The sequence below is a fragment of the Amblyraja radiata genome, chromosome 10 (assembly GCF_010909765.2).
Source record: "Amblyraja radiata isolate CabotCenter1 chromosome 10, sAmbRad1.1.pri, whole genome shotgun sequence".
Taxonomy (NCBI): Eukaryota; Metazoa; Chordata; class Chondrichthyes; order Rajiformes; family Rajidae; genus Amblyraja; species Amblyraja radiata.
This window is the reverse complement of record NC_045965.1, coordinates 24,824,994-24,852,966: the sequence shown is the minus strand read 5'-3', so window position 1 is coordinate 24,852,966 and position 27,973 is coordinate 24,824,994. Positions and strand designations below refer to the sequence as shown.

At 43.3% G+C, this 27,973-nt stretch overlaps 1 protein-coding gene across 1 annotated transcript in view; it reads right to left on the bottom strand.

Moving 5' to 3' along the window:
- The window catches only part of LOC116977693 (neurogenic locus notch homolog protein 2-like), a 168,446-nt gene that overhangs the window by 77,142 nt on the left and 63,331 nt on the right, over positions 1-27,973 (bottom strand). The window contains exons 3-5 of the mRNA XM_033028368.1: positions 15,206-15,468; positions 13,931-14,269; positions 356-478 (exon numbers count right to left, since the gene is read on the bottom strand). Of these exons, the coding sequence (XP_032884259.1) occupies positions 356-478; positions 13,931-14,269; positions 15,206-15,468 (725 nt within the window). The remainder of the gene's footprint in view (positions 1-355; positions 479-13,930; positions 14,270-15,205; positions 15,469-27,973) is intronic.

The window sequence follows — 27,973 nt, the reverse complement described above, 5'->3', positions numbered from 1 at the left end:
TTCTTGTCTGCATATTTCCAGCAGACATCACTTGAAAGTGATTAGGAACAGGGATCTCAGCTCATTTTCTAGTTCTTTGTGTCCAGTCCAACATTCCTCTCTCAGCTTATACGATCAGGAATAGATTTAACTAACCATAGCTCTCAATGATGTTGTGGGACTTTGCTCCTGCCAACAGCACAAAGATTACACTTCCAAAGTAAATTATTTTTATTAAAAAAATATCAAGTTCGGCCCTTGCATTTCAACCACCAGCTGGCAGGAACAAGGCAAGACCATTAATTATCGTGTGTCCTGATCCGACCTTTCTCCTTTCTTTTAATTCAGGTCAATGCAGCCAAATGTCTCCAAATACCTGTCCACTCAGGTGTGCATCGGCAGTTGTAGGTGTTCACTCCATCCACACAGGTGCCTCCATTCTGACATTCATGTTCAGGGCAGTCATCAATGTTTGCCTCACAGTCTTTTCCACTGAATCCTGCCAAAGGTGGGAGAGAATTTGATTTGTTATTGTACAGCAAAGAACACGGACAGTATGCAATACAAAAAGTGAGCACTTGGCTGCAACAAAATGGTTTGGAAGACTAATGTCACATTGGAGCAAAACACAAACCATTGGAGGAACTCAGCAGGTCGAACAGCATCTGCAGAGAGGGAAAGGACCGGCCAACATTTCAGATAAAGACCCTGCAACAGGATTGATAACTGACAAATGGGAGTAACTTTATTATGTCCCATTTCTAGATCCCTTCTTGTGCCGCAATTTTCAATTGTTTTTGTTTTGAAGCAACAATCACATAAACTGATGCAGGGTCTCATCCAGAAAACATTGACAATTCCTTCCTACTTGCTCCCCACGCCTACGGATGCTGCTTGTACCACAGGCAGCAGATTCAAGCACCTGCCATCTCATGTCTCCAAATGGCACTTTGGCCTGAATTGAATGAGTGGAATTTAGAAAGAGAATTGTTACAATTGTAGAAGGATGTTGGCGAGTCTACAGTAAGCAAAACGATGAACCAGCATTAGATCAAGTTCACAGGTGAATCGTTAGGCCAAGTTCTGGATGAGAGATTTGCCTTGCCACAAATGGCTACTTTAGATTTTTAGACTTTAGAGATGGAGAGGGTGGACACTGAGGCATTTGAATTAGTGGCAGAGTCTTCAATGAAGAAGCAGTTACAGAATAAGGACCAATCATTTAAAATTACAGCATATAAAACAGGGTGGTGTATTTCTGGAATTCTCAATCACAGAGAATTTTGGAGAGAAGATCACAAAGTATTTAAGGGGAGGAGGAAGTAAATATTCTTTTGATAATTCAAATAATTGAGGATTTTGTGGAACTAACATGATTTGAGATCTTGGGCAGATCAGCCATGAATATATTAAATGGCAGGGCAAATTGTAGAAACAAGGAACTACAGATGGTGGTTTAAAAAATAAAAGTACACAAAGTTCTGGAGTAACTCAGCAGTTCATCCATGTTCTCCAGAGATGCTGCCTGAACTGCAGTGTTTAGGAACAGGGCAGAGCATGCTTTAGGGGATCGAGTGGCTCCTCACGCTCCTACCTTGTGTCCCGTATTTCTAAACTAAAGAGGGTGTCCTTAAATCAAATTCATCAAATTTCCAAAACATTACTCTTTCAAGGTGGTAAAAAAGAACTGCAGATACTAGTTTAAATCGAAAGTAGAGACAAAATGCTGGAGGAACTCAGCGGGTGAGGCAGCATGTCTGGAGAAAAGGAATGGGTGACGTTTCGGGTTGAGATCCTTCTTCAGTCTGAAGAATGGTCTCAACCCGAAACATCACCCATTCAGTCTGAAGAAGGGTCTCGACCCAAAACGTCGCCCATTCCTTCTCTCCAGAGATGCTGCCTCACCCGCTGAGTTACTCTAGCATTGTGTCTACTCTTTCAAGCTTTATTTCTTCAACATAAACCATGGCTCTAATCAATAATCCGCACTTATTTTTAAACAAAGTAGCTCTTGAAGCAGTGCTGAGCTTTATCCTCACTACTGCTTTCAAGATGGACCCCAGAATCAAGGGTAGGACGAGAAACAATTATTTCAGAATGCACTGCTGTGATATTAATGCAGCAGATTATTTCAACTTCCCACACAAGCACTGTGGATTTTTAAAAAAACATCTCGATTGATGTGATATACTTCATTATCAACCCAGAGATGAGTGGCTCTAATTGCAAATCACTTTCCCAGAAGTGAACAAGAAGTAATCTGGAATGCAGTTGGCTAAGAGGTTTAAGATATGGTTTTCACCTCAGCTATTAAGTCTTCGAATACTTCAGCGTGTGGTAAAGAAGAAACTCAGTATCAAACCTCAGAAGTGTGGCAACATCATTTATATTCAAAGGTTATTTTGCACTGCAATTTTAATGATAAGCCAGAAAACAAGATACTATTTAGTCAGATAAATACTGTGGCCACAAGAGCTGTTTAAAAGATTAGGCACCCTGCACCCGTGACTCATTCCTCAACTCTAAAGCCTTTCCACAGTCCAGGAGACCCGAGTCAGGAGTGTGCTCACTACTTTCCTGAACAAAAGCAGCTCCAACAATACTCTTGAAACCTGAAGCTGTCCAGGACAAAATAACTTCTTGATTGTCACCTCATTCACCGTGTTAACATGAACGACACCTCCGGCACGACAGGACAGCAACTACGTTGTATTTACTCATTTGTAATGACTATATGGCAAATCAAATTCCTCCTATGTTGCAAAACATACTTAGCTAATAAAGTATGATTATGATAATGATTTATTAGGAACGTGCACAATGCCTCTGCCAGCATTGATTATCCTAAAATACACTTGAAGAGGTGGGGCTGAGAAATCTTCTTGTAGGTTGTTCCATAACACCTTTGGGTGGAGAGTTTCAGAAATTAAATTGGGGTATTGCATGCAATTTGGAGTGTGCAGTCCTGGTCCCCCATGAGAGGAAGGATGTGGAGGCTTTGGCATGGGTGCAGAGGAGGTTTATCAGAATGAAGCTTGGATTTGAGGGAATCAGCTAAGGAGAGTCATAGATTCATAGACTTATACAGTGTGGAAACAGGTCCTTCGGCACAACTTGCCCGTTCTGACCAATATGTGTACTAGTTCCATCTATCTGCGTTTGACCCATATCCTTCTAAACCTGTCCTATTCATGTATCTGATCCAAATATTTCTTAAACATTACAATACTACCTGCCTCAACTACTTCTTCCAGCAGTTTGTTCCATACATGCACCACCCTATGTGTGAAAAAATTAACCTCTCAGGTTCCTATTAAATCTTTCCCCCATCAGCTTAAACCTATGTCCCCTGGTTCTTGATTCCACTACTCTAGGCAAGAGACTCTGTGCATCTATCTGATCTATTCCTCTCATGATTTTGTACACCTCTGTAAGAGGTTGGACCGAGTTGGGTTATTTTCCCTGGAATGCCGGGGATAGCGATAGAAGTATATCAAATTCTAAGAAGCAGAGCTAGGGTAGACAGTCATAACATTTTTCACATGATGGAAATGTCTATTGCTAGAGGGCAGAGCTTTAAGGTGAGAGGGGTAAAGTTTAAATGAGATTTTTTTTCTACACAGGGCGCAGAGTGCCTGAAAGGCATTGCCAGGGATGGTGATGGAGGTAGATACCATAGTAGCATTTAAGAGACTTTTGGATAGGCACATGGATATGGTGAGAATGGAGGGATGTGAATTATGTGTAAACAGATGAAAGTTAATTTTGGCATCATGTTCACACAGACATTCTGGATTGAAGATCCTTTTCTTCTGCTACTCTATTTTCTATAAACAAAAAGCAGTATACTTCTATACCAGGATATTATGCCATTTGGAAAGAATCCTCCTGCCCTTGTTCTTCTTGGTGCTAAAGTCCCAGGTTTGAAAGTTGCAATTGAAATAGCCTGCGCAATTGTCTTTTACAGCCGGCAGCCACTGGGATTCAGTGAAGGAAGAAGGGCTTGCAAGAAATCGCCAGCTACAAGGGGAAAAACCCCTGCCCCTTGAACAATCGTCAGCTGACCAACGACCTGAACAAGTTCTACTGCAGGTTCGACAGACAGAAACAAAACCCCAGTACCCCCTCTCTCCCTCCCTCCCTCCCTCCCTACCCACTCCTCCCCAATCACCACTCCACACCCACTTACAGCCTGACTTCAGTCTGCAAAGACTGGGCCCTCGTCCACTACCCGCTCCCTCCTTGCTGCCCAACATCAGTCTGACTACTTCTCCATCACTAACAAGAGCAATTGAGGAGGTGGAAAAGCTATTCAGGAGACAAAAAAGCCGGAAATCTCCAGGTCCTGGACAATGTTTCCCCCTCTACCCTGAAACTGTGCCGAACAACTGGCACCAGTCTACACAGACATTTTCAATCGGTCCATGCAAGCCTGCACTGTCCCAGCCTGCTTCAAAGTCTCCACTATTGTTCCTGTACCCAAAATGCCAAGGAGATTACTGGTCTTAATGACTACAGGCCTGTCGCACTGCCCTTTCATGAAGACCCTTGAAAGACTTGTGCTGGCCCACCTGAAAAATATCACAAACCCCCTGCTGGACCCCCTGGAGTTTGCATACCGGGCCAATAGATCAGTGGATGATGCAGTCAACCTAGGCCTGCACTTAGCACCTAGACCGCCAGAGGACCTATGCAAGGATTTTATTTGTGGATTTTAGCTCTGCATTCAGCACCATTGTGCCTGAGCTACTACACTCCAAACTCTCCCAGTTGGCTGTGCCTGAACCCCTCTCAGTGGATCACCAACTTCCTGACAGACAGGAAGCAGCATGTGAGGCCTTGAAAGCACATATCGGACCCGCAGACCCTGAGCATAGGAGCACCACAAGGCTGCGTACTCTCCCCCCTCATTTACTCTCTCTACACCAACAACTGCACATCCACAGACTCCTCTGTCAAGCTTCTCAAGTTTGCGGATGACACAACCCTGATTGGACTGATCCAGGATGGGAGGAATCTGCCTACAGACAGGAAGTGACACAACTGGCGTCCTGGTGCCATCGCAACAACCTGGAGCTCAATGCTCTTAAAATGGTGGAATTGATAGTAGACTTAAGGAGAGCTCCCCCTCCCCTCCCCCCACTCACCATCAACTGTCACATCTGTGGAGTTATTTAAGTTCCTTGGAACCATCATCTCCAGGCACCTGAAATGGGAAGCCACCACTGACTCCATAGTCAAAAAGGCCCAACAGAGGAAGTATTTCCTGCGGCAGCTGAGGAAACAATCTGCCACAGGCAATGATGGTCCAGTTTTATACGGCCATCATACAGTCTGTCCTCACCTTCTCCATCATGGTCTGGTTTGGCTCAGCCACCACAAACATGACATTCGCAGTGTATCGTTCGATCAGCCGAGAAGGTTTTGGCTGCAACCTTCCCATCGATGAACTATACACTGCAAGAGCCAGGAAGCGAGCGGGTAAGATCATCTCTGACCCCACTCACCCTGGCCACAAACTCTTTGAAGCACTTCCCTCTGGGAGGCGACTCCGAACTGTCAAAGCCGCCACAGCCAGACATAAAAACGGCTTTTTTCCACGAGCAATAGCTCTACTCAATAACCAAAAGTCTGTAGCCTCCTTTTGCTCTGATATTTTATTTAATTCTTCACATGTTTAAATTATAATGTTTTATTTTTGTCTACTGTATATCGTGTTGTTACATGTGAGCAAAGCAACAAGGCAAATTCCTTGTATGTATACTCTTGGCTAAATACATTTATTTTATTTTATTCAAATCAATTTAGCATGATGAATTGGATGGCAATCCAACAGGTTGCTTTATCTGTAATGCAGTTTGAATTAAATGCTTTACAAGATCTACAACTGCAGCAATTTGCCAAGATTTGTTAACAGCACTGTCCATACTGACAATTCCCATCTTTGAGAAAGACAAAGGCAGTAGGCGCAAGGAACAATCGCCACCTCACAGTCACACTGGCACGATTATTTATTTCTTGCAGTGAAGGCATAAAGGGCAGCACAGTGGCTCAACAGTAGAGTTGCTGCCTTACAGCACCAGAGCCCCAGTTTCGATCCTGACTGAGGGTGCTGTCTGAACGGAGTTTGCACGTTCACCCTGTGACCGCATGGGCTTTCTCCACGTGCTCCAGTTTCCTCCCACATTCCTAGGACAAGTAGGTTTGTAGGTTAATTGGCTTCTGGAAAATTGTAAATTGTCCCTAGTGTGTAGGATAGTTCTGGTGTATGGAGTCAACGCTGGTTGGCGTGGACTCCGTCAGACAGAGGGCCCCGTTTCTGCCTTGTATCGCTAAAACTAAAAAACAAAGGCAGCAATCGCAGGGAACAACCAGCACCACCCAGTCACACTGGCATAATTATTTATGTCAGATTGACTGGCATGATTACTTCTTTCCTGCAGTGAAGGCAAAATCCTAGAACTCCCACTTCACATGAGAGTGGGAGCTCCTTCCCCCCAAGGACTATCGTCGATCAAGGCAGCAGCTCAGCACCACCTTATGTAATTAGAACTAGACTATCCACACCAGCCTTGTCAGCAATCCACATGCCAAGTATCAATTTAAAACTTCTTTCAAGTACAAGTGTAGCGTGACTCGCAAAACAATCCTGCTGAACTAACATTTGGCCCTTAACCACATGACCCAATATTCCTTTCCCAATATTCCTTTCTCAAAGCTAAAGCCATAACCTCCTTCCAAAATTAATGCACGATATAATTTGAAATCTGAAAGTGTGAAATCTGAAAGTGTGCAGTTCCAAATCAAAACATTCTTAGGATAAGGAGCAGCATTCAGAGCAGCAGCTCTCATCCTGCGGCACTGTGTGCTCTTGTATGCAAAGTACTTCCATCGACATCCTCTTGTACTCCATCCAAGAAGCTTGTTTTTCTGGTATTTCACATCCTGTAACAGAGCAAGGCTCAGCTTCCTGCACACCCTATCCCAACAGGCGATTGCGTTTCCCATTCTGGGCGATAGCTCCTAATTGACCTTGGAGCAGGGTTAATAGTGTCAAGAGGGACCCGCTATTGGAGCTAATTGTTTAAGTAATTCACCCACATTTTCAGTTTAAATGTTTCCTCGTTGACAAAGAACATTTCCTGGCCAAGATCCTTGTCCAGATTAAAATAAACATTTTTTTTTCTCTCTACATCAGCACGAGCGTTCAGCCACAAGTTTAGAGTGGAGGAAAATGAAGGAAAAACACTATTACACAAGAACCACACAGGGTAGGTTACACTGCTGTTAATGTATTGAATAATCACTCAAACAGAGGTGATAATTTGACTGCTTGCTCCAATTAACTGTTGCCTATACAGATGCTCCCCGACTTACGATGCTTCGACTTACGATATCTCTACTTGACAATGGTGCAAATGCTCGGCAACAGTAGCGAGTCGCACGTCACTTACGGTCACATGAACACATTGTATTAAATGCTTTTTCGACTTATGGTATTTTCAATTTACGATGGGTTTATCGGAACGTAACCCCATCGTAGGTTGAGGAGCAGCTGTACATGAAGGAAAAAATTATTTGGTCGACTACTCAACCATCTTCTACTTCTCCCCCTCCCCCCCCCCGGTCATTATGTTAAAAATCAATTACAACTTTTCAAACTTCGAATTCAGCATCTGGACATTGTAGGCAATTGGTTCGAGTTAGATGTGCATTCAACAATCCAAATGTTGCATATATATGATCCAGAGCCAATGGCTTATTTCTTTCCTTTCCATTTTTTCCTCCTCTTCCCCTTGAAGTGCCAAACCACACTGAATTCAATTTCTTCTGCAGGTAGTCTTTTCATAGAAACATAGAAAATAGGTGCAGGAGTAGGCCATTCAGCTAATTCTGGATGATCATGGCTGATCGTCCAGAATCAGTAGGGCTCGAAATTAACGGTTGCCTGGGTGCCAATGGCCACCAAAAGTCCTGCCGGGCAAACTAAAAGTCATGTCAATTTGCCCAGCTTGGCAAGCACCTACCATTCAACTCTGAGCGGGCCCCCCTCTCTATCTCTCTCTCTCTCTCTGTCACTCTCCATCTCCACCGGCCATCCGTGTCCGGGCTGCCGAGACTCCATTCTCCGGTCGCACCTCATCCGCAGGCACGGCCGGCTGCCTTCCACATGCACACTACCACGGCCTGCACATCCTCCCCCTGCACATGCGCACAACCACGGCCAGCACATCATCGGCCGCCCTGCACGCGCGCACTGCCATGGCAACTGGTCAGCACCGGGCATTTTCTCCCTCCCTTTGCATTGTTGGAGATCTGGCCGCCATTGCTGTATGGTCGCTGCTTCGCCTCAACCGCTGAAAACCAACGCAGAATCACTCCCTGGAGCTGGAGTAACTCCCTGGAGTAACTCTTGCTTTTTGGTTTCCTGGTCCTCCAAAAATATTCCAAATGCAATTTAAACTGGAGGTGATGGAGGGTCCACCACCAAACTCCAAACAATAACAGCCAATTGCACTTTATCTGTTTATTTATTGTGTGTATATATATATGGTCTATGGTATATAGACACACTGAACTTTTGTCTCCTGTTCTGTATTATGTTTACATATTCTGTTGTGCTGCAGCAAGCAAGAATTACATTGTCCTATCTGGGACACATGACAATAAAACTCTCTTGACTTGGACTTAAGCAAAAAAAGGGTTATTGGGGAAAAAAGAGCTACCTTAAATTTAGTTGCGTCTGGTTGGGTAACTATGGTAGGGTGAAGACTATTCCATGCTTTAATTGTGCGGGGGTACTCCATGGAGCAGCCAGCATCTCTGGATAGAAGAAATTGGGTGACGTGTTGGGTAGAGACCCTTCTTTAGACTCCCTCTGGCTTTAGTGTTGAGTTTAATTTAAAGATACAGCATGGAAACAGGCCCTTCAGCCCACTGAGTCTACGCCGACCACCGATCACCCGTACACTAGTTCTATCCCACACATTAGCGACGCAAGTCAAGAGTCAAGAGTGTTTTATTCTCTCAGGTCCCAGTTAGAACAATGATATCCTTACTTGCAGCAGCACAACAGAATATGTAAACATAGTACTCTGTAAACAATGTAATAAACGAGAAAACAAAACAGTGTATATTTATATATGAATATATTTATATATGTGTGTGTATAATATATATACCCACACACACAATTTCCCTCCTGGGATTAATAAAGTTCTATCGTATAGTATCGTGTGTGTAGGATGGAACTGCAGATGCTGGCTTAAACTGAAGATAGACACAAAAAGCTGGAGTAACTCAACAGGTCAGACAGAATCTCTGGACAAAAGGAAAATATTACGTTTTGGGTTGGATCTGGAAAAGGTTCCTGCACACCTTTGGAATGTGGAAGGAAACACGAGCACCCGGAGAAAACCCATGTGATCAAAGGGAAAAGGAGCAAACTCCATACAGACAGCACCAATATTCAGGATCAATTCCGGGTCTCTGCCGCTTTTAGGCAGCAACTTTATGTACTGCCCCATAGTCTTTAACTGTATTAAAAATTACAGTAGCTGTAAAGGGGGACATAGCGTCACTTGGAGATTTAAGACTGAAAATGGATCATTTCTTTTTTTAGTAACCTATGCTATCAACGTATAATTTTTTGTGTGTTGAAATACAAAATATAGTGGCACAGCTGGTAGACTTGCTGCCTCACTCGTCAGAGATCTGTGTTCGATCCTGTCCTCGGGCACTGTGTGTTGAATTTGCACATTCTCCCTGCAAGCGTGTGGGTTTCCTCCCACATCCCAAGGACGCATTGGCTTTGTAGGTTAACTTGTCTCTGTAAAATTGCCCCTAATGTGTAGGGAGTGGGTGAGGAAAGTGGGATAACAGAACTTGTGTGAATGGGCAGACAAAAATACTGGAGAAACTCAGCGGGAGAGGCAGCATCTATGGAGCGAAGGAAATAGGCAACGTTTCGGGTTGAGACCCTTCTTCAGACTGATGTGAGGGTGGGGGTGAAAGAAGAAATGAAGAGGAGACAGTAAGCTCAGGGAGAGCTGGGAAGGGGAGGAGAAAGCAGGAACTACCTGAAATTGGTGAAGTCAATATTCATACCGCTGGGGTGTAAACTGCTCAAGCGAAATATGAAATGCTGCTCCTTCAATTTATGGTGGGCCTCACTCTGGCCATGGAGGAGGCACAGGACAGAAAGGTCGGATTCGGAATGGGAGGAGGAGTTGAAGTGCTGAGCCACCGAGAGATCAGGTTGGTTATTACGAACTGAGTGGAGGTGTTGTGCGATGCGATCGCCAAGACTGCTTGGTCTCCAAGGTTGATCATACGCTGAATAATCCAACCACATTTTTGTTTGGAAGTGGAAAGAAATAATACAAATTGCATTCATTGCAATGTGTAAAAAGAGTTGAGATACTGTATTATAATTTTGATGCATGTCATTGTGGTATATGTCATTTCTTGATTGGTGAATATATTTAGTTTGTGACTTTATTTGAAGCAGAAATAATATGTGAATGCTTCATTGAGCATAATTCCGACTGGTAACTACGCACTTCATCCGAGCACATTATCGCACGCGTCATGCAAGCCGTCTTAAATGACCACCTAAACTGTCATTGAACAACCTAAAAAGTTGCCTAGGTTGCCCGGCTGGAAACTGAGAAAAAAAAGTTAAGCGAGAGCCCTGAATTCAGTACCCCTTTCCTGCTTTCTCCCCATATCCCTTGATTCCGTTAGCCTTAAGTGCTGAATCTAACTCTCTTGAAAACATCCAGTGGATTGGCCTCCACTGCCTTCTGTGGCAGGGAATTCGACAGATTCACAACTCCCTGGGTGAAAAAGCTATTTTCTTATTGGAGAATCTGCTTCTACGCAATGGGCATTTAACGACAGGGTATGTAACAGATGTAATGGTAGTAACACACCAAGAATGATTGAATTGGACAAGTGGGGCACAATGAAAGTTACCAAAAAAAACAAAAAACTTGACTGCATTCTCCACTCACCAGGAATAAAACACACCCAGCACAATAGCAATTATGGCATTGCTTCATAAAATACAGTAAACACCATCACATTAATGACATGATGGACATCATGTAAATCAGTTCAAATCACTCAATGCCCAAGCCTCCCATACACTGTGTTGTTTACTATCACAGGTTCACAAGTTATAGAAGTGGAATTAGGCCTTTCGGCCCATCGTCCACTCCACCATTCAATCATGGCTGATATCTGCCTCCTAAACCCATTTTCATGCCTTCTTCCCATAACCCTTGACACCCGTTCTAATCAAGAATTTGTCTATCTGCCTTAAAAATATCCACTGACTGACTCCACAGCCTTCTGTGGCAATGAATTTCGAAGATTACCCTCTGACTAAAGAGGTCCCCCCTCACCTCCTTTCTAAAAGAGCGCCCTTTTATTCTGAGGCTATGACCTCTGGTCCTAGACTCTCCCACCAGTGGAAACATTCTTTGCCTTTCATTATTCTGTAAGTTTCAATAAGGTCCCCACTCACCCTTCTAAACTCCATCGAGTAGAGGCCTAGTGCTGTCAAACACTCATCATATGCTAACCTACTCATTCCTGGAATCATTCTTGTAAACCTCCTCTCGGCCCTCTCCAGGGCCAGCACATCCTTCGTCAGATATGGGGCACATATTTGCTCACAGTACTCCAAATGCGGCTTGAACAGCACTTGAAAGAGTCTCAGCATCTCTGCTTTTGGATTCCAGTCTTCTTGATATAAATACTAGCATTGAATTTGCCTTCCTTAGCACTATTCCACCAAATAATTTCTTCATCCAAAACCTAAGACCCTTTTGGTGAGGAAAGGAGTGAGGAAGTTATCCCTCGCACTTTCAAGTTGCATTCTAACACATCCTTCCTCTGGCACTTCCTGCATTCAGATGGACAAGGTGACTACTTAATAAATTCTGCAACAACATAGCTGAAAGGCAAATTATCGTGAAGTAGTACTACTATATTCTGGACTTCTCAACTCACTATTGGATGTATGAAATATCCTATGATTAGTAAGGGTGTCTGGGGTTATGGGGAGAAGACAGAAAAATGGGCTTGAGAGGGAAAGCTAGATCAGCCATGATTGAATGGCAGAGCAGCCTTGATAGACCAAATAGCCTAATTCTGCTAAAAAATAATGATTAGTTAGCAACTAATTGCTGCAACATTCCACTAGATGGTAGATTAATAAATCTGGGATTTAAAAATTGCTACAAAAAGACCATGTTGATCATTCTTTCCTTCTTTCCTACACTCCACAAGCTTTAGAACCCAAACTAGCTTGCGTAACCTGATGGGATAACTCACTTGGATTGACTCCTCACCGAAGTTCCCCCGTTCCAGAGCTCCAACCAGAGGATCAGCACATCCTGATGCTCAACCATACCTTGCTTACAGACGATTGTGGGCTGATCATAGAAACATAAATAGAAACATAGAAAATAGGTGCAGGAGTAGGCCATTCGGCCCTTAGAGCCAGCACTGTCATTCAATATGATCATGACTGATCATCCAAAATCAGTACCTCATTCCGGCTTGTCCCCCATATCCCTTGATTCCCTTAGCCCTAAGAGCTAAGTCTAAAGGCCCTGTCCCACTTTGCCAAGTTACTAACAAACTCTCCTGAGTTTTCCCCTCGATTCGAACTCGGTGAATGTCGGGTAATGTCGGTATTGAGCCCTTAGGAGTCCGGAGATGTTTCGTAGCGGGCTCGTAATGCCAGCCGTAGGAACTCGGGGCATCAGGTAAGTCGGGACATTTTTTCAACGTTGAAAAATGACCACGAGTTAAAAAAATAGCCCCGAGTACCTACGAACGGCTATTACCGTAATTCTCCGAGTTCGAATCAAGGGGAAACTCGCGAGAGTTTGTGAGTAACTCGGGAAAGCGAGACAGGGTCTTAACTCTCTCTTGAAAACATCCAGTGAATTGGCCTCCAGTGCCTTCTGTTGCGGAGAATTCCACAGATTCACAACTCTCTGGGTGAAAAGGTTTTTCCTTATCTCAGTCCTAAATGCCTACCCCTTATGCTTAAACTGTGACCCCTGGTTCTGGACTCCCACAACATCGGAAACATGTTTCCTGCATGTACCTAGTCCAATCCTCTATAAGATCCCCACTCATTCTAAATTCCAGCGAATACAAGCCCAGTCGACCTATTCTTTCATCATACGTCAGTCCCGCCATCCTGGGAATTAATCTGGTGAACCTTTACTGCACTCCCTTAATAGCAATTATGTCCATTCTCAAATTAATAGACCAAAATTGCACACAATACTCCAGGTACAGTCTCACCAGGGCCCTATACAACTGCCGTAGGGCCTCCTTGCTCCTAAACTCAAATCCTCTCGCAATGAAGGCCAAAATGGCATTGGCTTTCTTCACTGCCTTCTATACCTACATGCTTACTTTAAGTGACTGATGTACAAGCACACCCAGGTCTCGTTGTATCTCCCCTTTTCCTAATCTGACACCATTCAGATAATATTCTGCCTTCCTGTTCTTGCCACCAAAGTGGATAACCTCATATTTATCCACATTTATACTGCATCTGCCATGCTTCTGCCCACTCTCCCAACCTATCCAAGTCACTCTGCAGCCTCATAGCATCCTTCTCGCAGCTCACTCTACCCAGCTTTGTGTCACCCACAAACTTAGAGATGTTACATTTAATTCCCTTGTCTAAATCGTTAATACTCAGGAGTCTCATGCATTGAATGGGGTAAATACAGAGAAGCATTTTCATGTTCAAAGACGAGACAGTGTTTGGGAGACTTGTAGCTTTTGAGATATATATATTTTTTGGTATTGTTTCTGTAGGATGTGGAGCGGGTCAATGGATCTAAGTACAGGTCTGCCCTGATCTGACTGAATGAAAGAGCACGTACAGGAGGGTACTCCAATTACAATTACAGACCTGGCAGGCAGTTGCATTCGTAGGCCAGGTCATCACTGGTTGGCCGGCAGGTGCCTCCGTTAACGCAGGGCGATGGCGAGCAGGGGACGTAAACGCTCTCACAGTTGGATCCAGTGAAGCCCGGTTCGCATAGGCAGCGGTATGAGCCAGGTTCGTTGTTGCAGATCCCTCCATTCAGGCACCGATCTTTAACCTTGCATTCGTCGATGTCGGTCCTGCAGCGAGACCCAGTGTAGCCGGAAGCACAGGTGCAGGTGTAGTTGTTCCTTGAACTGCTGCACTTGGCCCCGTTAGCACATGGCTGCGAGGCGCAGGAATCCACATGCTGGCAGTTTTTACCTGTTTAAAAAAAAGTTTTAAGAAGATTCTGAAGTGAAACATGTATTCTTTTTCATCCCTTTGACCCTGGTTCCTCTGCCCAAGTGTGAAGTTTGTGGGTTCAATCCCCTATCCATAAATGTCATTGCAATGTCTAAAACATGCCACACTCTCTGGCCAAGAAATTTAATTGACTATTGAAGAGAAGCTGTGATTTTTCTCTCGACGTCTGGTCTTTTGACCAATCAAGCCGTCATCAGCTGAGGAAACTTTCCATGCTGTCAGCATCCAATGATTCATTTGCAATATTTTAAAAATGGAAAGTGAAGACCAATTCACGAAAAACAACTCTCTTCATTGAATCATACTGTCCATTTTAATAAATGCTGATGATCTTTTGGGGAGGGTCCAATTTGTTTTTTACATGGACAAATTTCTTACCTCAACAATTATCAACAGATTCAATTTCATTCTTTTTCAAGGATCACATGTCTACCTGCCCCAGGGATTCTCAAAGCCTCCAATGCTACACCCAGTGGCAGCAGGGTTGTTATCCACAGCAAGGTGCAATGCGTGCTGCACATTTGGTGCAGTTCCCTGTCATCTCGATGGCCAAGATCATGAGCAACATGGCACGGTGGCGCAGTGGGAGAGTTGCTGCCTTACAGCGCCGGAGACCCGGGTTCGATCCCAATTATGGGTGCTGCCTGTACGGAGTTTGTACGTTCTCCCCGTGACCGCGTGGGTTTTCTCAGAGATCATCGGTTTCCTCCCACACTCCAAAGACGTACAGGTTTGTAGGTTATTTGGTTTGGTGTATGTGTAAATTCTCCCTAGTGTGTAGGATAGTTTAATGTGCTGGGATCGCTGGTCGGTGCGGACTCGGTGAGCCGAACGGCCCGTTTCCTTGCTGTATCTCTAAACTAAACATAAAAAAACACTGCAACCTATTCTTACCTATCCACCCTTGTTGGCAGGCACATTCATACTTCTCAAGGGTGATGAGTTGGCAGGTTCCTCGGTTTTGGCAGGGATTTTTCCTGCAGACATTGGCCACTATTGTCGCACACCGATCGCCAGTGAACCCCAGCGCGCAACTGCATGATCCTTGTGCTTTGCCTTCAGCGATGGAAATTCTACAAGTCCCTCCGTTAAGGCAGGTTAAAATCTGACAGGGATCTGGGTGCTGGCAGCGTTCACCTACAAATCCAGATCGACACCTAGACAGTTGAGAGAGATTCAGAGATCAAATTATAGTCACCCTTACAAAGACTTATCAGAGAACTTCCTCATTGAAAGTACATTTTTATTCTTAAATTCTGGATTCTTAAACTCACACAATGAAACAATGAAAAACCCAAAGCCAGCAGAAGCCAATTAAATACCTTTTAAAACATTATGAGCACACTATGCACCTGATGACATAACATATATGGCTTGGTATTTACCATAGGGGAAAATTGGAAGGGAGTAATAGGGGAAATGGGTGCGCAGGAAGATGAGAAAATGAGTAAAGTGACATTTTATTTGAATATTATGTCCTTCTTATACATTTTTAGAATACACCCACTTCCAATGTACTTAGTTTTTGTTTTTGTTTTTTTTAATTACAAGCTTCAATATAAATTAATACTCATCCATATACCCAGAAAACCTATCCGACAAACTTGAGTGCAATGTGCTGCTGGACTTCATTCTTAGCTGGTAATTGAATCTTGCAGATTTCTCCCTCGGGAGCTCATCATCGTATAGTTTATCTTGTTCTGTTCAGACAGCCTGTGTCTGGCTCAAAACAGACCAGACTATAGAAAGTGAAAATGCATCCTCTCTGACCGAAGGAAAGATGAACCTCATTCCAACCACACTGTTGCAAGTGGTCTCAGTTCTCCAGTTTTCGTTTAAGTTTATACTGACCAGTTTATCAGAATCACTAACTGTGCAAAGAGTTAATTTCCCTATTTCATACATTGATTTTTGGCTTTGATCCTCTCCACACAGTTCCAAAATATGTGGTGCATTGACAATGATAATCATATAGTACCACTGCAGTGTAAATAAGTATTACACTTGGAAAAGAAAACAGCAACTCCCTCTTTCCCATGGCTTGGTTTTGCTGATGAGTCAGCCTGTACACTTATGACTAAGAAATTCTGAATCCATCAAACACCAACGATCATTAAAACCACCATTGGCCCCAAATACGCCTTGACCTCATCAAGGGTTGGGTGGAGAGTTAATGGTGGAAGAGAAAATTGGAAGTGAAAAAACCCATATCATCACAATTTAATTACACATCCTACTCATATCAGATAATCGGGTGAGATTGATGTGTGCTGCCCAACACAATGATACAAAGTGTAGGAGGGAACTGCAGATGCTGGTTTACACAAGATAGACACAAAGGGCTGGAGTAACTCAGCGGGACAGGCAGCATCTCTGGATAGAAGGAATTGGTGACGTTTTGGATGCAAAAAATAATCCCCAGTGAAAATCCAAATGCTTGGATTGAGAGTGCCACAAAAGAAAGACAGAAGTGAATAAAAGGACCTTAAAAATGAATTGATGGAGGTCCACATAAGAGAGTTACTGTACTCTGGAAGGAAGAAGGGTCGACCCGAAACATCATCCATTTCTTCTATCCAGAGATGCTGCCTGTCCAGCTGAATTACTCCAGCATTTTGTGTCTATCTACAATGATACAAAGCACCAGCACACAACGAAACACTAAGTGGGATAGATTCCCAGTCAACTACAAGATATGACATGGCATCAAATTCAAATAAAAGGAAGAACAATTGGAAATAGAATTTATTAGTTTCAAGGAAAATCATGGTTACAATGAAGTAGATGTAGGTTTCACATCTTTTAGACTACACGAGGTACAATGGCACAGAGTGGTTTTTGAGAACTAACTCAATATGCAGACAAGGGAGGTTTTCATGACAAAGTCACATTTATGTTCTACCAGGACAAGAGAAGTATTTATACTTTTGGCTCATAAATATTAAATTGCAGACGCAATTTAATGTGGATAAATGTGTGGTTATCCACTTTGGCCCTGCAGTCTGCGGTGCTTCTGGCTGCGGCGCGAACTTTAAGTCTTCGACCGCCGGCCTGCGGCCTACACCAGCCTGAAGCTGCGGTCTCCGGTGGGGAAGAGCCGATCCTGGACTTACCTTGACTTTTCCCATGTCCTTTTATCATCTGGACGCCCGCAGCGACGGCTGCGGAGGGTGGAGGTCCCGACCACGGGGGGAAATGGAGGTGGACTGGCCAATTTCTGTGCCTTCCACCACAGTGATGAATGCTGTGGTGGATGTTTGTGTTAAATTTTTATTGTGTATTGTGTGTTCTTTATCATTGTACCGCTGCTGACAAATTCATTTCACTTGCACTTTATGTGCAATGTGACGAATAAAACTGATTGATTGATCGATTGATTGATTTGGTAGCAAAAACAGGAAGGCAAATTACTATCTAAATGGTGTCAAGTTGGGAAATTGGGAAGTATAACGGGATCTGGGGATCCTTGTTCATCAGTCAATGAAAGTAAGCATGCAGATACAGCAGGCAGTGAAGAAAGTGAATGGCATGTTGGCCTTTATAACAAAAGTAGTTGAGTATAGGAGCAAAGAGGTCCTTCTGCAGTTGTATATGGCCCTAGTGAGACCACAAGACCACACCTGGAGTATTGTGTGCAGTTTTGGTCCCCTAAGTTGAGGAAGGACATTATTGCTATTGAGAGAGTGCAGCGTAGGTTTACAAGGTTAATTCCCGGGATGGTCATATGCCGAGAAAATGGAGTAGCTGAACTTGTATACTCTGGAGAATGATGAGAGGGGATCTTATTGAAACATATGGAATTATTAAGGGTTTGGACACGCTAGAGGCAGGAAACATGTTCCCGATGTTGGGGGTGTCCAGAACCAGAGGCCACAGTTTAAGAATAAGGGGTATGCCATTTAGAACAGAGATGAGAAAACACTTTTTCTCAGAGTTGTGAGTCTGTGGAATTCTCTGCCTCAGAGGGTCTTGGAGGCCAGTTCTCTGGATACTTTCACGAGAGAAGAGAGAAAGGGTTCTTAAAGATAGCAGAGTCATGGGATATGGGGAGAAGGCAGGAATTGGGGATGATCAGCCATGATCACATTGAATGGCGGTGCTGGCTCGAAGGGCCGAATGGCCTACTCCTGCCCCTATTGTATATTGTCTATAAGACCTGATGGATAACAGAACTAATGTGATTGGGCGACAATTGTTTAGCATGCACTCAGTGGGTTGAAAGGCTTGTTTCCATGCTGGATTTCTAAACTAAGCCTTTTGGATGCAAACAAGAATCCCCAGTGAAAATCCAAGTGCATGGATTGAGAGTGCCACAAAAGAAAGAGAGAAGTGAATAATTGGACCTTAAAAATGAATTGATGGAGGTCCACATAAAAGAGTTACTGTACTCTGGAACGAAGGCACTCTACCTTCATACACAATATGGACTGCATCAGATCCCCTCAAACAGCTGGGCTTTAATGTCAGGTTTCATTCCCCTTCCAAATACCAGTCGTTATTTTTTCCCTGACGCATCACGTTTGAGATTAAGAGTTTAATCAGCATGATATTGGATTGTGGCCATACGAGTCACACTATGAGCAAAACACTTCATGGTGCAAACAGCCTTACAATATTGTTCAAAAGGGAACTGCAGATGCTGGAATATCGAAGGTACACAAAATTGCTGGGGAAACTCAGCGGGTGCAGCAGCATCTATGGAGCGAAGGAAATAGGCGACGTTTCGGGCCGAAACCCGCCTTACAATATTGCTTCCTTTTCGCAGGGACCAGTATTTGATTTGAACTGAACATTCAAGGAGTCCCAAACTGCTCAATTTTTACTTTCCTCTACCACCCAACAGTTCTCATAACTATCTGATAACCATCACCTCTGATACATGGATAACCGCAACGGCCATTCGTGAAAGATTAACATTCGTATAGATATCACATTACACAATACATCAAGGTAAAAACATCAAATGCAGAAACAAATGCTGAGTAACATAGTGGGGAAAGAACGTTTCAATCAGTATTGAACTAAACTTAATTAACATCCAAGTTAATGAATGAAGCAACAATGCAACAGATGGTTTTCATGGAGGACCATGAAAATATATTTAAATTTGTGCTGATAGCTAACGAGTAGTCCTCTTCTGCTGTAGGTTTTAACAGATATATTTGGCTCATCCAGCCCATTATCAGGACTGTTCGTTTACGGTCGAGTTTCTAGACATGGTTAGGTTTATATATCAAAACTAAAAAATTGCAGTTGTTAATATTCACAATCACAGGCTGCATCGCACAGCTTTACATTACAGCCCTGCTACCAAATTACTTCAGCCATCTGAATCTTGAATATATACCAATACCTTCACGATTTAGGATAAAGTTAAGAAAGCATTTGTAACTTAATGGATGAAAGAGAGAAAAAAAATTTTTAAAAAAATCATATCGACCTCCAGCCCTTCCCTTTGCATGACACTGGATTTTTGTTGCTGAAAGATTTCCCCTTCTCTGATGTTGGCTGCTGCCAAATTTTAGTTTCAAGGGACCCCTGGAATCCAACACATATCATCAAGATGGCTCAACATTCTAAGTTTAAACTTTGGGTAAATATATTGTTGACTGGTGAAAGTCTGAAGAGGGTCTCAACCTGAAACATCACCCATTACTTCTCCCCAGAGATGCTGCCTGTCATGCTGAGTTATTCCAGCTTTTTGTGTATTTTTGGTGAAAATTAACAGTTGGAAGATCAAGGTAAAAAACAAACAAAACATCATTATTAAAAATATAATTTTTTTTTAATATTCCCACGGGAATCCCACAAATGTGGATCTCACTTTTTTCCCCATAAGGAATGGCTTGGCATTACTGTTGAAAATAAAACTCACACCTGAAGCATCAACGCAATCACATTTTCAAGATATTTAAGTGCGAAGATAATGGGTAAATAAATTCAGAAAACATTACCAGCAATCAGCAGATCAATGGTTCAATGGTCATAAGTCAAAATGTCATGAGTGATACGAGCAGAATTAGGCCATTGGGCCCCATCAGGTCTACTCTGGCATTCAATCATGGCTGATCTATCTCTCCCTCTCAATCGCATTCTCCTGCCATCTTCCTATAACCCCCGGCACCCGCACCAATCAGGATTCTATCTATATATATGCCTTAAAAATATCCATGTATGTCCTCCACAGCCTTCTGTGGCAAAAAATGCCACATATTCACCACCCTCTGGCTAATGGCGCCTTATTTGTCACGTTGGCAATGGCACATGGAAATTATTTTTGCTTATTTACATGTGGGAGCTGCCCACGCACGCGCATGGTCCACTGGAGCAGTTCCAAATCCCGGTAAGCTCCAGGCTCCTGCAGGGCCTTCCTCTGTCACCTTCGACCAGCTCAGCCCGCAAACATAAGTCCCTCTCTTTGCCTGGCCATCTTTGTGTCCCGGGAACGCCTCCTGCAGCCGACCTTGAAGATGCAGGAGGCATTACCCTAGTACACCCTCCTCCTGTCCATGGCCAGCATTCATGGAGAAAGAAAAAAAAATCAACATTTTGTCAATAATGCTTGATCTATTCAAAGGTCATCCACCTGAAACATAAGCTATTTCCACCTCCCCTGTTACTACCTGACTGGTAATTTCAAGTATTTTCTCTCTCTACTTTTCAATACGATATCCATATTGCAAGATGAGTGTTACAAAACATTGCTTCCTGCAGAGAAAAACGGAAACGGCTGAGGGACGTTTCTGGATTTCCACATTTAATTGCACATGCTCTAGTTGTTGTTGCCAGAGTGAACTTCACTATCATAAAGATTACAAAATGCAGGACACTTCGCAAAGCTATATTACAAAACTCCTCAAAAAAAACTGTGAAGCAGTATGTAAGATCCCAAGGATGCTGTGTAAAAGCAAGTTCTATACTTCTAGCTTTAACAACTGTGACTCTGGTACAACTGCACAAATGTACTTGGTGCAAGGATACTTCATCAGTAATGTATCACATGGTGTGACTAGGGATTAAATTAAAGCTACCAAATTTCCCTTAAAAACTAAAAGTTACCCAAAAAAACCCTGTCTAGGGGCAGAGCTATAGAACACTGTCTCTCTCTATATCTTGCCCATTCATATTTTCCAAAATTCTCTTAAATGTAATGATTGTATTTGACTCCACCATCTCGTCTGGCAGCAAATTCTAGATATCAACCACTGTGTAGAAAACTTCCTGAAATCACTTTCGGCATTACTTCCTCTTACCTTAAACCTATACCATCTTGTCTCAATACCTCCACATGCAAAAATATGATTAATTTACCACATGTGTGCTTCTTATAAAGTATATCTATAAACTGAACACAGCAAACTCAAGAGTAAAGAAGCCTTGTGCCTGATCACAGCATTATATACTTGCTGCACCTCAGACGGAGACTTGCAAACAGGTGGCTTGTGAAACACCTGTGCAGGTAACTTCTTGCATCAGGGCACAGCACAGAAATATTCACGAGTGCCAACATGCTTGGAATGGTCAAGGTCAACGTGACTAACAGGGATTTTAGAGCCCGAACAAAAGAATGTTGATTTTTAACATTTAAAACAGCAAAGAAACACAATTGTTACCAGGAACATTCTCTATGTGAAATCATCTGCTGCTGCCCATAACCCATGTTATACTGGCCACACCCAGCTGTAGATGATATGGACAACCACTACCCACCACTGCATACCAGCCATGTCATATTTTTTCTCTTTTGCAATTTATTTGCCATATTTGCAGATGAACAGGACTTAAATAGGTCTCGTTCATCAGCATTTAATCCAGATAATCCATTCCCTCACATCAATTCACAGACTGGTGATATTATAATCCAAACTTCAAAGTCCTGTGCCACTAATACAGCAAAAACACCCAAATCAAGACTATAAGAACACCTGGCCTTTGCTTATGCCTTTGAACTAAATTGATTAAAGATGGTGGCAAGGTTAAAGAGCTGGCAGATTCAGTGTGGGTACCTAAAGTGTATTTGCTGACAACTAACTCTACAATGCCAACAGGACTTTTAAAAAACATTAAAGGACACAAAATGGAGTGAAGGAAATAGGCAATGTTTCGGGTCGAAACCCTTCTTCAGACTGAAGAAGAGTTTCGACCCGAAACGCTGCCTATTTCCTTCGCTCCATAAATGCTGCCTCACCCGCTGAGTTTCTCCAGCATTTTTGTCTACCTTCGATTTTACAGCATCAGCCGTTCATTCTTAAACAAAGGACACACAATGCTGGAGAGACTCAGCGGGTCAGGCAATATCCCTGGAGAACATGGTTTCGGGTCGAGACCTTTCTTCAGACCTATCATTACTGAATAAAGCACGATATTACTTTGTCGGAGTGAACTGCAGATGCTGGTTAAAAACCGAAGATAGACGCAAAAAGCTGTAGTAACTCAGCTGGTCAGGCAGCATCTTTGTAGAAAAGGAATAGGTGATGTTTTGGGTCGAGCCCCTTCTTCAGATTGAGAGTCAGGAGCTAAAGAAGGGTCTCGACCCGAAACGTCACCAATTTCGCTTTCTCCAGAGATGCTGCCTGACCCACTGAGTTACTCCAGCTTTTTGTGTCTATCTATGATTTACTGTGGTTGGTTTACAGACATAAATAAAATTACTGTACATATGGTAAATCATCAGAATATGTTTTCCCATGTTGAAGATACTAAAAACTAGATTCTTATAGTTTAAAAGAACTTGCTGACAGAGATGGTGGAGGAGTCAAATATAAAACAATATAAGAAGTTACTTTTAAAGCGCTTTCTCACGGGGCGACTTGACGCAAGATGTAACCAGAGTGAAGTGGTCGTGGTCTAGCACGATATCACACGATAAAACGGGGGGTAGATAAAGAGTTCCCATGGTACTCGGCATTTCTGTTATTTGTGCGAGTGACTTGTCCGTCTCCCGAGCTTTCCCGTTAAATCTTGAATGAACATTGTGAAGTGTTGTTAAATCATCACGTGGCACAAATTATGTCACTTTTTTTTCACACACTATAAATATCCTCCCTTGGTTGAATTGGCTCATTTGGAGACATGTTTTACTGTGTATGTGGGAGACACAGATGGACTGAGCACAGTACGTCGGTCTTACTGTGTGTGGGAGAGGGGGAGAAAGAGACGTACACTCACAGAGGCAGAGTCTCTCAGCCTGTGTAAGAGGGAGGGAGGGAGAGAGAGAGAGAGAGGCACACACAAGGTGGATGTGAAATCTCACCTGCCTGTTTCAGTCACAGACACCCGCCGCCAGTAAATGAAGACTGTAAACCTGGGACCCTGGTTCTGGACCCCCCAACATCGGGAACATTCTTCCTGCATCTAGCCTGTCCAATCCCGTAGATGCTGATTAGACCGGTATCTATTTATTTACTTTATTAATGATTTCAATTAAATATTGGGAACATCAGGCCGCAAACGTTATTTCTTGAGTGTTAGTGCTGGACTTTGACTCGACCTTCCTAGTTAGCCGGCGCCTGAGACTGAGCCAAGCAATGTCTAGACCTGACTTCAACACAAAGTGATGGAGGAACTCAAAGGGTCAGGCTCGTCCAACGCTCTGTGTTTTGCTCGTGATTCCTGCATCTGCAGTTCCTCGTGTCTACAGACTAGAGTTGCCACTTGACTCCGAGATGACCATCACAGAGCATACGGAAGATAGACACGAAATGCTGGAGTAACACAGCGGGACGGGCAGCATCTCTGGAGAGAAGGAATGTGTGACGTTTCGGTTCGACACCCTTGTTCAGAGCCTCGTCCCGAAACGTCACCCATTCCTTTTATCCAGATGCTGCCCGTCCAGTATTTTATGTCTGTATCCAGTATTACTGTGTCTATCATCGGCGCAAACCAACATCTACAGTTCTTTCCGACACATTAGAGGATACCGTCTCGCCATCACTCGGATTACCCGCTTCATTTCCATAACGTTGCCACCTCTCTTTACTTTGCTTACTGAAGCCTGATCCTTGTCACACCCAGTTCTCTATCGCCCAGCCTCTCATCTTTCAATCGGGTTCGGCCAGGAAGGAACTGCAGATGCTGGATTAAAACGAAGATAGACACAACATGTAGCTCAGCGGGACAGGCAGCATATCAGAAGGGTCTCGACCCGAAAAGTCACCCATTCCTTCTCCCCAGAGATGCTGCCTGTTGCGCTGAGTTCCTCCATTTTGTGTCTACCTTGGGTTTATCCAGGATCTCCCCGTTGATGTCCTAACTCGCTTTGGTTTGTTATTATTGTCTCATATCGAGAACCAGCAGATACAGGTTTAGGTTCGGGGGGAATGATTTAATGAGAGCCTAAGGGGTAACTATTTTACGCAAAGGGTGGTGGGTGTATGGAATGAGCTATCCGTTAAGGTAGTTGAGGCAGGTACTGTCGCAATGTTTAAGACGCATTAGACTGAAGCATGGATAGGATAGGTTTAGATGGTTATGGGCCAAACGCGGGCAAGTGGGACTAGTGTAGATGGGCCAAATTGGTCGGTGTGGGCAAGTTGGGTCGAAGGGCCTGTTTCTACGCTGTATGATTCTATGCAGGGAATAAACTTTTGTTTGCGTGCTATACAATCATATCAGATAATGCTATACATGAATATAACCAAGCCACGTACAGTCTGAAGAAGGGCCTCGACCCGAAACGTCACCCGTTCCTTCTCTTTAGAGATGTTGCATGTCCCGTTGAGTTACTCCAGCATTTTGAAACGTCGAGTTACTCCAGCATTCTCTTTAAACCGGCATCTGCTGTTCCTTCTGACACATGCACAAGAACACCAGGTAGAGCGAAGAGGAAAATACCAGAGTTCAGAATATATGTTTTCAGGACAGTTCCAGGGGGAAAAAGTCCAATGTCCGCAATGAGGTAGGTTGGTAGGTCGGGTCAGTGCCCAAACGAATGGAAGGAAGAACCGTTCTGAAGCCGGATAAGAATAGGTGGTCGGCGCGGACTCGGTGGGCCGAAGGGCCTGTTACCGCGCTATATCTCTAAAATCTGAAGTTAGGTAATGTCTAAAGGAACTGCAGATGCTGGTTAATACGCAAAAAAGGACACAAAATGTTGGTGTAACTCAGCAGGTAAGTCAGATCTGGGAAGAAAAACATAAAAAGCTGGAGTAAGTCAGCAGGTCAGGCAGCATCTCTGGAGAAAAAGAATAGGTGGCAATTCGAATCGGAACCCTTCTTCAGACATCCTAATCGGAATTGAGTCTGAAGATGTGTCTCGTCCCGAAACATCACCTATTTTTCTCCAGAGATGCTGCTTGACTCGCTGAGTTGCTCCAGCTTTTTGTGTCTGTCTTCGATTTAAACCAGCATGTGCAGTTCACTCCTTACACGGGTCTCTGGAGAACATTGATTGGTAGCGTTCCGGACCCTGCTTCGGAAAGGCATCGATCGCTAGTCGGCGAGGACTCCGAGCTGTATCTCTCAAAGAAGTACATGAGAAAAATTTCTCACGGACCATAAAAATGCGGGACCTTTCAGTAAAGTCCCTTTTAAAGATTATAGTTATTTTCTTGAATCTCATTAACATAACTCATGAATAAGTTGATGTCCATATGCGGATGCAAATCTTTATTTTTTAAATTCAATCCCACAGAAGACAATTTTTACTCACCTTCTGTCCCCTCTGTCCAGCTTCCGGGTTCACCGTTCGCAGTAGTTCCCACGGTAAACGCAAGAGTCATTACGGATATCGCACTGGCCACTACGTCCATATAATGTTGCAATCTTCAACCACAAGTGTACAAGTCACTCTTGGAGAAATTCAAACTTGCTTGAATTTTCTCCCGAGTCACCAAGTTACACAATTACCTGCCGTTAGCGCCATGGTGGTCCACGAATGCCGTACTGTTATCGCACGAGGTTCCCACGATGTTAAACTCTGGTTAACTCTTGCGTCAAGTCGCCCCGTGAAAAAGGCCTATTAGAAAGTGACCCGAGTAGGCAAGACATAGAAAGGCACAGAGCAACTGCAGAGTAATAGGATGTATGTAGATGGCCAAAAAGGTGGGCATATAGTAGGCCGAATGGCATCTTTTTGTGCAATGTAACTTTATGACTCACTCTTTGATAGTTTTTTTTAACCAGTCAATTAATGGGGGATAAACTGAAGTTCATTGATCACCGTGTTGTATGTTTCAGCACAAAATTAGCTGAACAATAAATCCATGAAAAATGATCACCTTTATTTCATCCTGTCACACTGTGTGACATCGTACTGAAGTGCCCTTACACCAAACCAAGTACACTTGCACAGAAGAACTTCAGGGTAAAGAACCACATGCAGCCAAGTATAGAATATTTTCTTTGGTCATCATTTGTGAATTCCTTCCAGTGCGCATCATACGGATTGTGCCAGAATCTTCCCCCACACTCAGTTGGCAAGAGGACAATGTTATGAGTAAGTCAGTGACACACCACTCCATCCCCGCTTGAAAGTACATTCAACAACCCAAACTTACCACTTGCATTGAACAGATTGCTTCAGGTACACAGAGGTATAAAAATTGGGCTTGTGTAAGATACCTCAGTCAAACAGCTTATCTGTACACATATACAGGTTTCAACAAGCATGAACTGTGCTACACCAAGAAGCAGTGCATTTATTGGTCCATTATGAAACACAATAGCCTTGCGTGCCTTTGCCTGTTCTTGGAAAGAGCCAAGGAATTGCTCAACATCATTGCTCTTTCCCAAGATCAACACGTTTCCCTTTAAGGTACTGTATTCACAGTTGCTATTGTGTCTTCTTCTATCACCAGCAGACAGGAAGTTTATAATACGTGAAGTATGACTACGCTCATCAAACTCTCCTGGCTCACGGTTGTTTACGATCTTAAAAGGTTGCCAAATAATTCAGTGGAATTAAAGCGGGTGACAGGAAACACTTACATATTTATTGGATGAACATAAATTTAAGTTACTTTGGCAGATAATTCAAACCACACATATTTGTCTCTTGCTATTCCCAATTGGGAAACCTCTTGGAGCTGGTTTTGCAAATCTTTAACCCAAACACAACTCAAAGAGAATGAATTTCCTGAACAACATCAGTTGTCAGAAATATGATTGCTTCAAACACGAGCAGTTTCCCCACCCTTAAAATAAAATAAATGAGATTCAGATCGGCAGGTGCGAAGAAAGTCACAGAATTAAAAAGGACCAACTATCCCAAATAGAGATACAACTACTTTGTGCCACACCCTAAGAAGCTCCAGACTGCACTTTTAAACTTACAAGGAAAAACTTCAGAACCATAAGATAAATCAGGACATGCCAATGTAGGTATTCCAAAAAAAAAATTAAAACATTTCCCCTAATGAAAACAAAATTAAATTAAAAGAAACCATGTCGTTTTCAGAAATCTCTACTACACTCAGGAAAGCAGGCTCACATCTTTCTCATTTCTCTGCAAAGAAATAAACAGAAACTCCCTCAGGCACCGACAGAAACAACTATAAAGCATTTCAGCAGCAGGTCCTTGGCCAAGGCGTAACCAAATAGTAAATAAGATTACCACTGCATCAACTCCTCAGAGATATGAAAGACTGCAAGCACCATCCACCCGTCTCGTAATGCGCAGTCCCCATGGCGACCATGCGCAGCCTGTACTCCAGTGCTCAATGC